Source organism: Hordeum vulgare, unplaced genomic scaffold, assembly GCF_904849725.1.
Source record: "Hordeum vulgare subsp. vulgare unplaced genomic scaffold, MorexV3_pseudomolecules_assembly, whole genome shotgun sequence".
NCBI classification, from domain to species: domain Eukaryota; kingdom Viridiplantae; phylum Streptophyta; class Magnoliopsida; order Poales; family Poaceae; genus Hordeum; species Hordeum vulgare.
The window spans coordinates 68,368-84,149 of NW_025422570.1; the positions used below are offsets into that span (position 1 = coordinate 68,368).

General features: G+C 41.9%; 1 protein-coding gene across 1 annotated transcript; it reads right to left on the reverse strand.

The window, feature by feature from the left end:
- Positions 1-12,882: 12,882 nt before the first annotated feature.
- LOC123420314 (protein trichome birefringence-like 8) lies at positions 12,883-14,261 on the reverse strand. Its single transcript, XM_045107324.1, has 3 exons — positions 13,960-14,261; positions 13,492-13,881; positions 12,883-13,402 (listed from the first exon to the last, which is right to left on the reverse strand). Exons 1-3 carry the CDS (start codon positions 14,259-14,261, stop codon positions 12,883-12,885), a joined length of 1,212 nt encoding a protein of 403 aa, XP_044963259.1.
- Positions 14,262-15,782: the final 1,521 nt, after the last annotated feature.

Genomic DNA, 15,782 nt, shown 5'->3' on the forward strand with positions numbered 1-15,782 from the left:
TCCTCATTATAAATGTTTATGAAACCCTAATAATACACATTTACTTAGGAAAAATTCTCAAAAACACTTTTAAATCAAATTTTGGGGATTAAAAAAGGGCATCTCATTATATGCATAATAGTATGAATTTGGATATTAAACATTGTCGTATCAGACAATGATGCTGATTTTCAGAACCCGAAGTTCGCGGGTCACTCAAAGATTTAGACTTCACTTTATCTCAGTCTCAAGGAAAGTTCATTCTTGCATATCAACTAAAGTATTTTACTACAGTACTTTTAAAAACTTTATTTTATTTCTGCTTGATTGATTGGTTGGTGAAACGACAGACTGATTGTTGTGGTGGAGGTCACATCCTACCGGAAAGTTAGGACTAATAACAATTGTTCCACGGCTTATAGAGCGCCGTATTTATGCGTCAACCAAAGGTTCTGGTATGGGCCGGAAGGGTCATAAGTATCTTCTTCCTTATAACATATTCTCGGATACGCTGCCTGGTTGGGTCATTGATACAACCAACGTGCGTGGGAACGCCGTGAACTTTCCCCGACGGGTCCGATGAAGGTAGTGATGTCTCGGGTGGGGTGACAGAGATGGATTGGGGCCCACGTAGGCCAGGGATCTGATCTGTCACGACAAGGGCGAATGTGTGGGGTTGAAGAATACTCGGAATGTATCCAAGAATCTCAGACATGACAAACCACACTCTGGAGTGTGAAACTTGTATCAGGGGTAATGCTACTTTTGGGAAAGGTGGCGCACCTCTGCAGAGTGTATCAAATTGTGACAGTTACATCCGTGTTCTCGAAAGAAACTATGTTCGCGGTGGAAAAGGAACCTTAACTGATTCTCAAACCCGTGAGGGCTGACTAAACTTGTTATGTGACCCTCGTTACTCAACCCATCCATTGACCCTTTGCTTAGATTTTGAGGAGGTCAACAATGATGTCAACGATCAGAGCACCGAAGGCCCCAGGAATTCTAGTACGAAGCGCCAGATCTATGCGCAGGAGTAGAAGGAGTCGACTACATCATCGCATATGGAACTGATGACAATAGAGAAGATGAATCAGAGGAGTAACTGAAAGTGAGACTAGACTAGTATTAGAAGGTAACCTAGTCGAGCAGCTCTAGTATCTAAATTGTTGGGCTATCATGTTTCTCAGTTAGCTTTTACAAGTGTTAGGTCAACTATCTCAAGTTGAGTACGTACCGTTTGATCTTTATTAGATGTCTGAGGAAGAGGTTGAACAGTTTATGCACTTTTGGCTTGTAATATTAAGCGTTGTGTAATATTAGTGGACCGCAATATTTCTGTTGTACTACTCTGAGGGATGTAATATTTATGCAGAAGGACTTCCATGAGTGTTATGTCAATGAATTGTGCACTACGCATGCAGGGTTGTACGGGGTCACCGTGCCACCCCTCTTGTCGCCGACGAGACTGTCAGACGTGAGAGGAGAGGGGGACAGGGGCGGCGGCGCTAGGGAAGCCTTAGCTTGGTGGGGTGAGAGAGTACCCGTTTGTGACTGACCCACTTCTGTCCAAATCATATGACCTATTTTTTGGTTCTCAAGTAAAAGTGACCATTTATAGATTACTATTAGAACGCACGTGCGTTGCTACGGGCTACAATGTATGTAAATAAATTAAAAAATAAATAAATAAGGTCATCTTCAAGGTCGAGGTTTATTTCTCACTCGTACGTTCGAGCGTGTTCAGACATCAAACAGGCACACTGTCTACAAACTCCGGGCTCCCTCAAATAGAGTCCATGTGTTAGGGAGAATGTGGTTGTCCAGACTATCCACAATGTTATCTCCAAACATGCGATCCCGACTCAAAAACGTCACCCCATGACGCGCTCTTCCATTTTCATGCCGAATTCTCCCCTTGTCCCTCGGTTTCCCTCCATAGCAGGACAATTCTCATTGGAGCCCTCTTCTTTAAAATCGGATGACACCCATCTCACCTTCGTCATGGCTTCCTATTTCCTTCACACCCTAATTCCTCATGCATCGCCAAGGAGGAGTCCCCCACTAGCTATCCCGCTCTCCTTCCTAATCACCACCCCTAGTATTCATGTTGATATACCACCGGCATCAAAGAGGCCGAGGTTTGCGCCGCCTATGATGCCCGCGAACCAATAAGGAAGATCCGATGTCTCATGTGCCATTGTTACCGTGTCCTTTATTAACTCATGAAGCAAAACCGCTTGCTCATGCAATTTGCTCTACAACTTCGCTAAAATTGAATACTCCAATCGAGCCATCTGGAACAAATCGCACTACAGGATCAACACCGCAAATCATTACCGACAAAAACTTATACAACAAGCATCATTTGGTTAAAATAAAACACCACACCTAAAGAAAATGCCTACATAATAGATCATTTGACATATACACCTCCACCATCACTTACAGTCATAGCCGCTCCGTACTACAATGACATCATGTGCAGCGTGTCCGTACTACGTTGATGACTCAGAATCTCCTTCACTGCGGTTATCTACACAATCGATTACTACGCCGGTCTTCTTCAGGTAATGAACCTTGGTGTGGTCTTGCAGGAGATTGTGCCGACCCCAGCTTGTCATGTTCTTCTACTTTCAGTAGAGCATCATGTTTGAGCTAAGAATGAGGCCTTCAATCTGACCAAAGGAAATTCTCAAGTATGGTCAGGAGATAATACTTGTGGCACTAAAACTATGCTCTTGCGAGGAACTTTGGAAGTGCATATTTATCGAACTGATAAATGTTCTGCTACAGACCATAGCATAGATGCTACGTCTACTGCTCCCCTGAAATGGCATGAGATGATTGTGCCATTTCGCATTACAGGAATATAAGCTGACTAACTGCTAGTGAGTAAGATATATGTAGCGCGTAGCAAACCCCCTACAATGTACATTCCTTCTTTTTTATATCACACTACAAAAATAACAGTGCAAAATAAATAAAAATATGTAGCAAATTGGATGGCAGCCTGCAAATATTCTTGTAACTTAACAAGAAAGTATGTGACATATCACGTTATATATTTTCTTCAAGCAGATATGGACAAAGAACATGTTGTATATTGTCCCAAATCTTCCGGGCAGAGGGTATTGCCTTTCTGAAAAGTACTCAAGACCATATTTGTTCTGTCAAAGTAACTACTATTGACATGAATGAAGAGGTCATCAAAAATATGAATGAACGTCTTTGAAAATAAAATTTCATCAGATAGTACATAAAGAAATATTGTTTTGAAATATACTCTGTTCTGGCTAGCATATGGTCTCCTCATGTTCATTGAGAGGTCACAAATCAGCGGTGAAAATATGTTGCATGAGAAAGGATAGTGCACGTTTTTTAAACGCTAAAAATACATCCCACCATGTGTTGGATGCTTTATTGAGGAGGTTGCACATGAGGAGAACATGACCGGCGACCAGCCTCGATCTCGCTCGGCCATGCAGGACATGTCGGCGTCGGCGTCGGGCGGGACGGGGCGATGCGTGAGGCCATGGCGACGGGGTTGGTGGGGGCGCGGCAGCACCTGGATGGCCGGGCCGAAGCGGAGGAGCGGCGGTAGGAAGGGGAGGCAGGGAAGGAAAGAGGTGGTGATTGGGGTGCGACGGCGAAGGACGTGCTTAGGTTTCATCCTGTTCTTTTTTTCTCCATCGGTTTTGTGGGGGGGGGGGGGGGGGATGGAGTCAGAGGTGGGATAAAAAAAAGAACGAAGATAAGCCGGGAGCGGTAGCTACCAACTCCCCAATTAGGAATAGAGATACCAATCTCAAAAATCATTGTTACCAGTTCCTCGCGATCATATTAGCTTACACCGCTGATGTAAGTGGATTAAGCCCTAGGTGTCATAAGGATTGATTTTCAACATTTGAAAGACAAGATCGCCACTAAGACTTTTTTTCTTACAAGAGCGTAAAAGCCTCCAGTGCCATGTTACAAAATGTTCAGCACCTCATAATTTTTTTTCCTTCAGCAAATCTCTTCACGGTGAAAATATTGTGTTCTCTTGGCAGCAAAAACCTCGCAAAGAAAGTCCAAATTAAATGTATAGCATCTAGCCTGTCCATGGACGAATCACCGTTTTTGGAAGTTGGACGTCTCCGTTTTCCTACGGACAGCTATAGTCAAGTAGCATGAAACATATATATACAAGATACTCCAAAATCGACAGATAATTTGGAACAGACGGACTAATAATTAAGTAATTCAACCGCTCATCAGAAGAGATGACGTCGTCGTGGCACTGGGTGTCGGCATTGTTGGTGGCGTATGGTTGGCCTGTACCCGAGGCCTCGGCAACATCATCGTAGGCGATGCACTTCTTGGTGATGTTCTTATGATGCTTGGATGGTGGGGCAGTCGCACCCTTGTGCCCCACCTTGCTGCGGCGCTCCTCCTCTAGCCTTGGAGGAGGTTCCGAAGACTTCTGAACCAAATGGTACGTCTCCTCAAGCCTCCGATCGTCAGCTTCATAATCACTAAGAGACAGTGTGGACGATGAATCGGATGTGGCCGAATCAGTGTCCTCGACCGAATTGGACGACGAGCCGGGGGGACGGCAATGACCGAGGAGTCGCGCTTGGCCTGTGCTGGACCATCTCATTGGGGGGGGTGGCACTACAAGAAATAAGGTCAATTATGACTCCCTATATTGGTCACTGATTCGTCATTGCTGTCGTTTATTGACCTTTTTTTGACCAAATTTACAACGTCAACAGTTGGCCGTCAAGAATGAACAAACATGACCTTTCTAAAATTTTGGTCGCAGGTCTCTATCGACCAAAATTTTGGTTTGTTCATTACCCATTCGTGTGAGCCACGTAGGATCTGACGTGGCCAAGATGACGTGGCATTGCTAGTGACCAAATGGAATCATCATAAATTTTAGATCCCTGTCCACCAATCTAGTTACATGGGCCTGGCCCAATACCTATTTTACTATTGAAAATGTCTGATTTGTTTGGGCTGAGTCATTTTTTTGCTAGAAGCACGCATATCTCACGATAGGCCCATTAAAAATAAGTAACAGAATAAAAGATTGCAAATAAAATGTATATTTCATTTCAGTAGCATATCACATCAAATACAATACATCATCTACCGGCTCCACGCATTAAGGTTCAACGCCTAACAAGGGCACATCAAAATAATTTTACATGTGCACAATAGAATACTTCTGCAAGTGCAAGTGCACAAAAAAAGGACTCAACAAGTGCACAATCGCACAAAAAGAGAGATCCACAAAGATTGGATGAGAACCACAAGTTTCTTCTCATCATCTTCCTCTGCACAATATGCTCTTGCCATTGCCGCCTGCAAGAAGAACATGATGGTAAGGCTTTCAGACCAAGAAAACTAGTAAAATTGCACGCACGATAACCAATGATAAAATAGTAGAAAAAAATATACAAGATAAATTTTGCCTACAAGCAGTGGTAGTTACCACCTAGGTGCTTGCCTTCCACGTGTCCCAAATTATCTCCAACCAAACGGGTTAGTGAATGTGAGGGGAAACCGGATAGCAGCCAACCACCCACAACCTAATTAGTTGACTAAAAAATGGTATGGTGTGGGTTAGTTTCAACAAACTGCTACTTTCTTCCATTCCAAACAAGTCGAGACATGCTAGCGTGACAGCTGCTGCATATACTTTGCTGCTGCATATACTTTGTATAATTCGGACTAGAGTATATAGATTCTAGTATACATGTTGCAAAATAATATGTATTATTGTATGAAACAAAAAATATAATGTTGCATATTACTGAAAAATAGTATCATTGTGAATCGTGAGTGTGAATATGTATAATTATTACTGTTGTATGTGTGTATATATATCGATGGCGTGACGCTACTTGTTTGCACTATAGTATAGCTACGTGGACGCATGTAGTATATGTTCGTATACCTGATACTTCTTGTGTGTATGCACTCATTTTGATCCAATTGCTAATGAACAGTAAATGTGAGTGTCTGACATGCATATTCATAATCATTCATTGATGTTCTATCTGTACTTAAAAATAAAGTATACTGTATGCCGTATATTACTTTTAAAAAGGTATAAAGTATATGGTCATTTATAAAAGAATTTGAAGTATATAGTATTTTATAAAGAAAGTAGTATGTTTATTTTTCATAATAAAAGGAGTATATGTATGAAGAATTATGATGTACTTAGTATGTACGTAGTATGTAAGGGATTTCGCAAAAGAAAAGCAGTATGAGGTATCTGAAAAAGAAGTATGGAGTATGTCTAAATTAGGAATATACCAAAATAGTATGATTTTTGCAGTCTAAGTAGCATTTTTTTTCTCATATACATATTTTTCTTAGAAAAAGTATATATATCCTCAAGTTGCCGTATATACACGATAGAGAAACAAAGTGTACGTATGTGGTAGCTAGCTTCTTGGACTCGTGCAGGTGCATGCTCATGTACGTACATACACAAATCTAGTATAACTTAGATCGAACGGCTGGTCCCTGGCTGCCAGACTTGAAAACTAGCTTTATCTATTGATGGGACGTTGTTATACCGTATCCATTCATAAAAGTCGGAACAATATTGCTGGTTGATTTATCAGGTGGAAAGAAAGTTACTGCAACCAAACCCGTTAATCAGCACACCACGTTTGGGTGGGATCGAACGGCAATGGGGGTGGAGGTATCTACTACATGTAATTATCAGCATGTAGTACACGGGCTCTACTACATGTATCTTTTAACACATAACTTTTTTCTTGTGGGGACATTGATCAACTTCTTTTAGGATGGGTTGACTAATTTTTTTAATGGGTTTTACTACATACGTATCTTTATAACGGATCATTTTTCTAAAAGGGAAAGAAAATCTACCAGTTAATTCCCAGGCCTGTAAGGAATTAGGAGTCTAACGCAAACGAAAATACTTGCTACTAATTCAGTTGACAGCAGTAGGAACTCGGCAGCCCGACACAAGGAATTTGGGAGCAGACGTAAACAATATTATGAGGAATGCATGGTCCACTAATTGAATTAAGGTGTGGAATGATTTGATAGACATCTGCCATGTAAAACATGGGAGAGAAATGCAACATAAAAACTAATAGGAATGCTATCTTCCAAGGAAGCGACTTCTGAAGACCACAAAACAAAAGTGCATGCTGGGAGAATATATCCTTATTGGCAGTGCAGAGGGGCATATTTATTGATAAGGAGTATAGTTTTATTTCATTTATGTACTGGTAATAGTCATGAAGGAAAGCACGCATTACTACTATGAATTGAAGGTTTTTTCCACACCTGTGCAGATAACTTTTGCTTGAACAGCTACAGTACATATGTGAATAGGTTGCGCCAGTAAGCTTCATCACACTGTAACAAAACAAAATGATAAATAACTGAAAAGCCAACAACAGTTGATGCCAAGAAGAGGGTCAATATCCAGCCCTTTGAAATGCAAATAAATCAAACTGGAGGCTAGTACTAACCAAGCATTGCTCCGAGCATCATAAGATGATAAAAAGTAAATTACTTGTGTATTCAGCTAAATAGTCAATGTTACTCATGTAGTCGGCTAATGATAGAATACCAGGTTGCTTTCACATAAAGAATGAAGATTGCTATGAATAAGGAGTAGACAACCACACATACTGTTATTTTTGCTATTCTAAATTCTAGACAGTTATTTTTGTTTTCAATAAATAACATTGTAGTAATTTAACAAATTCTCCCTACTGGTTCTAAATAGGACCGTGAACATGAGATGCATGTCATTTCTTGTCCAGCGGTAAACTAATACCCATCTACTGATGGCATAAAAGAAGTAGCTTTGTTCTTCCTCTGATCCTGACTGAGATAGTGAGATGTACACTAAAGTTGATGGTCATGTCATTGGCAGACTAGAACACAGAACAATTGGTGGGCGCACCGTCGTACCATGAAAGTCTGATGTGCGCTTGTCTAAGTACTTGCGTTAGCATTCTGAAAGTTGTGTGGATTAGGAAATGGTTAAACAAAATGCACCATGTTCTCAGCTATTACTATAAGTACATGGACCTAAAACATGGTGAAAACATCGATCCATATGGTTCATTGATGATATGGCGTAAGCCTGAAAGGAACTCTGTGATAAATTACTCCACAAGAATCACGACTATTATCAATATTCATACTCCTCCAACCTAAACTTAGTAACAGTAACACAACCTCAAGATACAGAAAGATAGCGCATCTGATATAAATCAGAACAACTAAAGTCCAAGTTTGTGTAACCTTATAAAAAATATCTTTTGTTTCAAGGAAAGCACCATTAGTCGACCTAGCTTTCAATACCTGCAAACAAATATTTTTCCGTTAAAATAGATATTCTACTAATAATAACAATGCATTGTAAAAACTCATGACTCAATTATGTCAAATTGAGCCATTGCTATTGAGCTAAATAAGCTAGTGATGAATTGACTCCTGAAAACTGTAAGAACTGTAACTGAAAATAATTTTCTAACATAAAACAACTTCCGATGATTTCCCTTCACAACTAAACGTTTTACCTAAATATCTCTAGTTGCAGAAATATTTGGAATACATAGAAGGACGATATATGTGCACAGGAAATAAGTTGGATTGGGAATGTGGTCAACCAATCGATGCCTACATCATGTTTCCTTGCTCTGAATTTGTTTTCTTCAGAATGGCGACTTTTCACTCACATAACTAAATTTGATAACAGGTTCATCTTCCTTGCTCTAATCCTCACTTTCATCTTTTTTCCGAAACGACCCTCAGGCGGACTCCATTACCATTGATAATGAAAGAAAAGTATTTCATCACGTAATGCATGATGCTTGATCTATCCATCAAGGTAGATGACAAAATAAAAGTACTACTGTCATGCAGAAACAAGGATTGGAAACAATGGTGCTTTCAGTAAACTGAAAAAATGTTTTATAATGTTTGCCAAATCAGATTACCACCTATCAGGCATGAGTTGTTGCTTTAAACAACAAGCACTAACATTGTTTTTAGCCCTGTGAAATTTAAATCGAAACCTGAGTATTAAGCTTGTACTAGTTTGGATATGCCCAAATCAATTAAAGTTGGGGTGAAATCAAAATTGAATAACATAAAAGATATACCGGATCACTTAATCACTTGAGATGTAGGTGTGCATGACACCATCTGGAACTAAAACGAATGCAGACTTCGAGCTGGTAGCACATCTCAGGGGTGACGGTGCTGTCAAAATTGATGGATTGAAGGACTAGAGGACAGCAGGAACAGGAGCGAACAACACCAAGCAACCGAGCGACCATCACCAAGCAAAAAAATCAAGCAGCTGCAGTGTGTTGTCGGCTACTAACAGCAGGAGCAGCACGGGTCGGCCACGAGCGGGAGCGGTAGCAGCACGTTCGGTCTCAGGTCGAGGATGCGGGCCGCAAGCTCCTAAACCTAACCCTAGGTCGCCGCTGCAAGGAGAAGGGGATGAACGGGAGATGTGGAAGACGACTCACCGTGCGTCGCCGGACGGCAAGCCACTGCAAGCGGAAGGAGGAGGAGTCGGTGGTGCTCTGCTACTCAGCTCGTCGAAGCCCGACCACGAACAGGTCGGCGGCGCGACCGTAGAGTGGACGAGCTGTAGGTGGAGGAGGACCGCGGGCTCTGGAGCGATCTTGGGGAGGGAGACCGCGGGCTCGGCATCGCCTCCAGGTGGAGGAGCGAACGGCAGCGTGCAGGGGTGCGGGGAGGGTGGGAGCCGCAGATGGTGGCGGCGGTGATTTGAAATGGGAGGAGCCGACGAGTGGTTCGGTAGGGTGCGGGGAGGGTGGGTTTGCTAGTTTTTTTTTCCTTTTCTTAGAAGGATGAATAGATGAAGGATGGATGGACGTGGGATTGCTAGGAAATGACGGTAGGATTTGTGCCATGTCATCGATCCGTGACATAAATAGTTCCACCAATCAGAATCCAGCTTATGTAATTGTGTTTTTTTCTTTTTTTTTTCTTTTATATTTTTTATCCTCTTATTTCGGATAAACACTCAACATATTAGCCTTATGTGGTATGTTTAAATGAACCTATATTTATGGACCCATATTGGATTAGATATTAGTCTGAATATATGTTGGATTTAGGAAATATGGACCCATATTGTTGTCTCTAGTTGTATTTTTTGATTGCCTAAAAAGAGTTGTCCAATATTTATTATTTCACTCAAAATAAAGCTATATGTTTTGGTTAAGTGTTGTGGGTGGAAACACTTTTCATTTAATTATGATAGTATTTGGCATTACTGACAAATTCAGCCACATATTTTTTATTGTCATGTTTAAGTTTTTATTGTGTGAAACACCAAGTTAAGGTTCCCTATACCACCTTTTAAAAATATTTATCTCAATAGGGTCTACACATTATGAGATTAGCATGGGCTCATATATTTCATTTTGGTAATTATATTGTATTTTCTAAAATATTTAGGATATTAAAATGAATAATTATAATTTATTGGTATTAATCATGATCACATATTTAAGAAAAGATTCATGCATTTCTCAATAAATACGTATATATATTTTACACAAAAAATATGTAGAGGCAGAAAATGGAGAAAGGGAGAAAAGAGGGGGCGGGGGTGCGGGAGAAAAAGAAAAGGGAAAACCCAAAAAAAAGTAAGAAGAAAACAATGAAAATACTAACATGATACACAAGAAAAGACAAACAAAAACTGAAAACCCCTTACAGGTTTGGGTCCATCTAGGTCACTTTGTTGATTCTGTGCTGCATACTTGTTTGTATAAAAGGTTATCATGATCCGTATCCTTGAAAAAAAAAGAGGTTATCATGATCAAACTTATTTGAGCAACATCGAAGCTCCCAAACTTGTTGAATTCTGGTAGGAAGTACGGACTACCGTCTCTTATGTTGGATATTCTCTTTACACACAATCCAACACAAATATGGTCGCTAAATAGGTCACTTTGTTGATTCCGTGCTGCATACTTCTATAGGCGCCAAATACCATTTTGGGTCCATCTTGTTTGTATAGGTTATCATGATCCGTATCCTTGAAAAAAAAAAGAGGTTATCTTTATCTTTATCTTTCTATATATTCACCACTTTCCCTAATAATAAAGTAAATACAGTTTCTGGTCGTCCGTCTTGAAAATTACCCCTAAAGTTTGCATAAATTAGCCACCATGCCACCGGTAAGTAATAGAAAACGTTTCATAAAGTAAAAAAACTTTGACTGGGCCGGACCATGTAGAAACATCCTATATTACGCTCTCCATGCTGGTAGAATATCCAACGCACCCTATGGGCCGGCCCATGCACAGGCGCCTGCTTTTAGTTCCATTTATTTATTTATTTTCAGTTCCGTTTTATTTTTTTATTTTATATAATTTAGAACTTCAAATAATTTTTAAAATTTTAATAAACTGAAAATTACAAATCAACACATTTCAAAAATTAAAATGTTTGTGACTTCAAAAACTGCTCGGAGTTTTGTAAAAAATGCTCGCATACACAACAAAATATTTGCAAATTTAGAAAAATATTTGTACAATAAGAAAAGTCCATGATCTGAAATACAATTCCATGTATTAAAAATTATTAAAGGCATTTAACAAAATGCTTTCTAATTCAGAATATGTTAATGCATTTAAAAAATGTCCTAATATTTTAAAAATAGCTAATGCCTGTTTTATTAGTTTCTTTTTTTTATTTAAATTTTTCCGTTCCATTTTTGTTTATTTATAATTTAAATAATTTAGAATTACAAAAACTTTTGCATACTAAAAAATAGGAATTTTGAATTAAAATGCTGACGGCTTTTTATTTCGAATTAAAAATAGGATTCAAAAAAGGCGCCGGATTTTTATATATATTTTTTTCAAATTCCAAAACAATGTCCATGAATTTAATAAATATATTACTGATTTATAAAAATGTTTGTTTATTCAGAAAACTTCATGCGTTTCAAAAAAATGTTTGTGAATTTAAAATAAAATCCTCCAACATCAAAAATTATGTTCGTCTTTTCTTGAATTGGTCGCCAATACGAAAGAAAATATTTAAACCCGTTTGAAATATAAAAAATATTCATGATTTTTAGTAAATGTTTGTAAATTGTAAAAAATGTTCTTGATTTTAAAATTGTTCTCATATTTGTAAAATTGTTCATGAAAGATCTAATGTATGTAGTTAAACATTAATGCTTCTAAGTCTATGTGACAATAGACCTGTGTGAATTTTGAAGAATAAACTGTTGGATGCATCGGATTATTATTGTATGTTTTCTAAAAAAATCTTGAAATTCAGAATAATTCTTTGAGTTACCAAGATTTTTGACAACCATGATATATTTTTTTAAATGTAAAGATTGCTTCAACTTGTAAATAAATTTAAAAGAAGAAACATTTTCTTGCCTTTGTGCATAAAATTTTAAAATCAAGCGATGATGTGTGAACATAATATGGTTATCATCATTAAAGATTATGTTTTTTTCCGTTGCAACGCATGGGCCATTTTGCTAGTCATGATCAAACTTATTTGAGCACCATCTAAGCTCCCAAACTTGTTGAATTCTGGTAGGAAGTACGGACTACCGTCTCTTATATTGGATATTCTCTTTACACACAATCCAACACAAATATGGTCGCTAAATTCAGTACTCATCAACGAACCAAACTCACTTAATCTTGATGGGGGTCTAATATGTGTATAATTATATTAAAGTTCAGAATAAATATAACTATATAAAGTACTACAACCTAAGTATTTAGATGACTACACAATAAAGTTTTAATTAGTTATGCACTAGGACTGGTCCGATCTTGCCTTCCAAACAATATACATGCACACACAACCACATATATATTATGCATCTACCTATCTATTAATCGACCCCATGTCGAATCCCATGGACACGAGGTGCCCGTACATCATCTGGTTCCACACGTCCGGCACACCCGGCAGGCACCAGTGGCTACAATCCTCGGGCGCATCCGATGGCGTCTCGGGCTCCCGGTACCGCGACGGATGCCCATCCCTCCTCAAGCCCGTCGTGTATGTTATGTTCAAGAACACCGCATCCTTGTTCATCCCATGCCGTCTCCTCATGCTCCGTGCCACACTCGAGATCATTGTATTGATCCACGAGTGCTCCTGCTGGTCCCTCTCACTCGTGCTCGTCGTCAGCGGATCCCATTGGTCCGTGCAGGAGCCACCCGTGTCCCATGTCCGATTGCCGTAGTGTGATGGGGAATAGCTCCTGAAGAAGAGGTGGCCCCTCTTGGAGAGTCGGGGATTGGTCAGTGCCCAATCTTTCACCGTCTGCAAAGACCGTCGGAATGCTTCCTTGATGTTTGTTGTCACGTTGAACCGATCGCCCACGGTGAAATAGTTTCCTCTGCAAGCATTGATTGCAGCTCCAGTCAAATAACTAACCATTGTGATAACAATATAAAAATTTCATGTGGCAGCTAGCTAATTACATACGATTTGATGGTCTTATGCAGGTTCCACCAGTGACCCGTGTTGAGGACGAGCACATCGGCGCTGGCCCAGCGGGCGGCATGCCGCGGCACCACGTCAAGCCGGATGGCCCTCTTGATTGCGCCATCGCTCGTCGGCGGGAGACGGTCGACCTTGACGAGCATGGGCGCGCGGTAGTACTCCACGGAGAGGTTGTAATCCGCAAAGACCATGGAGAGGTAGCCCTTGTGCCGGCTCAGGGGCTTCCCGAACTTCTCTTTTATCCTCGAACCGGCCGGCACGGCGGCGGCGAGCATGCACAACATGGACTCCCATTGGTTGCGACCGATGGAGTCGCCGACGAACACGATCCGGCCGTTCCGGCTCCTCTCCAGCATATCGGACGCGTTAAACCTATCAAATTTAAACATGTAAGTTCTATTTCATTGGAGATGTCAATGACGATAACGATGACGATGAATACAAACATACTTAGGGAGGTGGCAGCTACCATGGCGAGGTTGCCAGCGCCACTGACGAAAGGACGAGTCGTTTCGGCCATTTTGCATGCAACGGAAGCCGGGGTCGAGGAACGGGTAGTCCTCCCCATAGGTCGTGGTGGTGGCGGTGATGTCCCTCACCCATTTCCCGTCGGAGTAATCGCACCCACCGTTGACGTGGTTGATGAGACGCGGCGGTGACCGAGTCGGGAAGAGGGGCTTCTGTGTGACGATGACGGAGAGCATGAAGAGGACGAGCAAGACGGAGAAGATTGTAGCGTGTCTAACATGCATGAGGTTGGTCTGTGGCTATACCTGGGTGGTGATTGAAGGCTTGAGAGGAGAAGGAGGAGAGTGAGCGAGCGAGTGGCGCTAAGAGCATCTCTAGTAGAACCCTCAAACCCCCAAACCCTTAAAAATAACCGTTTTTTACAGTTTTCGTCCGAAAAACGGCTTAGACTAGAACCCTTAAACCCTTAAACCCGTAAATATTTTTAGAGGTCCAACCCTCAAACTAGTTTTGAGCCTGTAGAAGTGAGGGTTGGGAGGAGAAACTCCTCCCAACCCGCACTCCACCTCAGCTCCAGCGCGGGAGGGATTTTCATCCCGCTTCCGTCTCCAACCGCCGCCTCCTCGCGCCCGCCTCGCCGCCATGGAGGGCCCCGCCCCGCCGCCTCCTCGCCGGCCGCCGCGCACGCCCCGGCTGCCCCCGCCCTCGCCCCTGCCGGCCCCGCGCCCGCCCCGGCCGGCCCCGCGCCCACCGCCGCGCCGCCCCGTCCGCAGCGCCGCCGCGCCCCCGCCGGCCGCCGCGCACGCCCCGGCTGCCCGCGCCCTCGCCCCTGCCGGCCCCGTGCCCGCCCCGGCCGGCCCCGCGCCCACCGCCGCGCTGCCCCGTCCGCAGTGCCGCCCCGCCCCGCGCCGTCCCGTCCGCAGCGCCGCCGCGCCCTCGCCGGCCGCCGCGCACGCCCCGGCTGCCCGCGCCCTCGCCCCTGCCGGCCCCGCGCCCGCCCCGGCCGGCCCCGCGCCCACCGCCGCGCCGGCCCTCCGCAGCCCCGGCCTCCCCTCCGCTGCCTAGAAGGTTCGAAAGTTATGTTAAATTCCAGTCATTGTTCAGAGATTGTTGTGTTCCTTTTTCTGTGAGCATGCGACATTGTTCATTCTATCAGTATTTGGTGTTAAGTTATATCTGTCTTATTCTATCATGTTCATTCTCTTTCGAATCCTAATTTTGATTTGTGTTTTTTGCTTTTGATTTGTGTGGATCTAGCGGTTTGTAGTGATAGATTATGTCTCTTGTTCTTAGGGAGTGCTGTAGAAATTTTCTGCACTAGTATTGCTCTGTCATGGATTTGTGTTGGTGCTCTGTCATGAATAGACGCTGCAGGCGCCGGTCCAGTATTCAGTTTTGTAGGTGCATTAGTGGTGGGATTTGGGGTTGGGATCTGGACTCTGATTGATCTCTGAATTTATGAATGTATTCTCTTGTTGATCTCTGAATTTATGAATGTATAATAGACCTATAATGTGGAAGAGAAGCTTAGTTTTTCTGTCTCTAGAGTTCCATATTTTTGGAGTCTAACAGGCAACAACCAAAGTATCTATTGAATTTTATCTGAAGAACATTATGTAATCATATATCTAATGAAGCTTGGACTAGATAATAGTATACTGAGTTTGCAAGATAAAATAAGGCTGATATGCTTGGCATGAATAGAACTGATGTGAAGTAGAATGGTATACATCTTCATTTCTGAATATGTTTCCTATCAGAGTTTTAAGGGTTGGGGTTGGGGCAAAGACTAGAACCCTCAAACC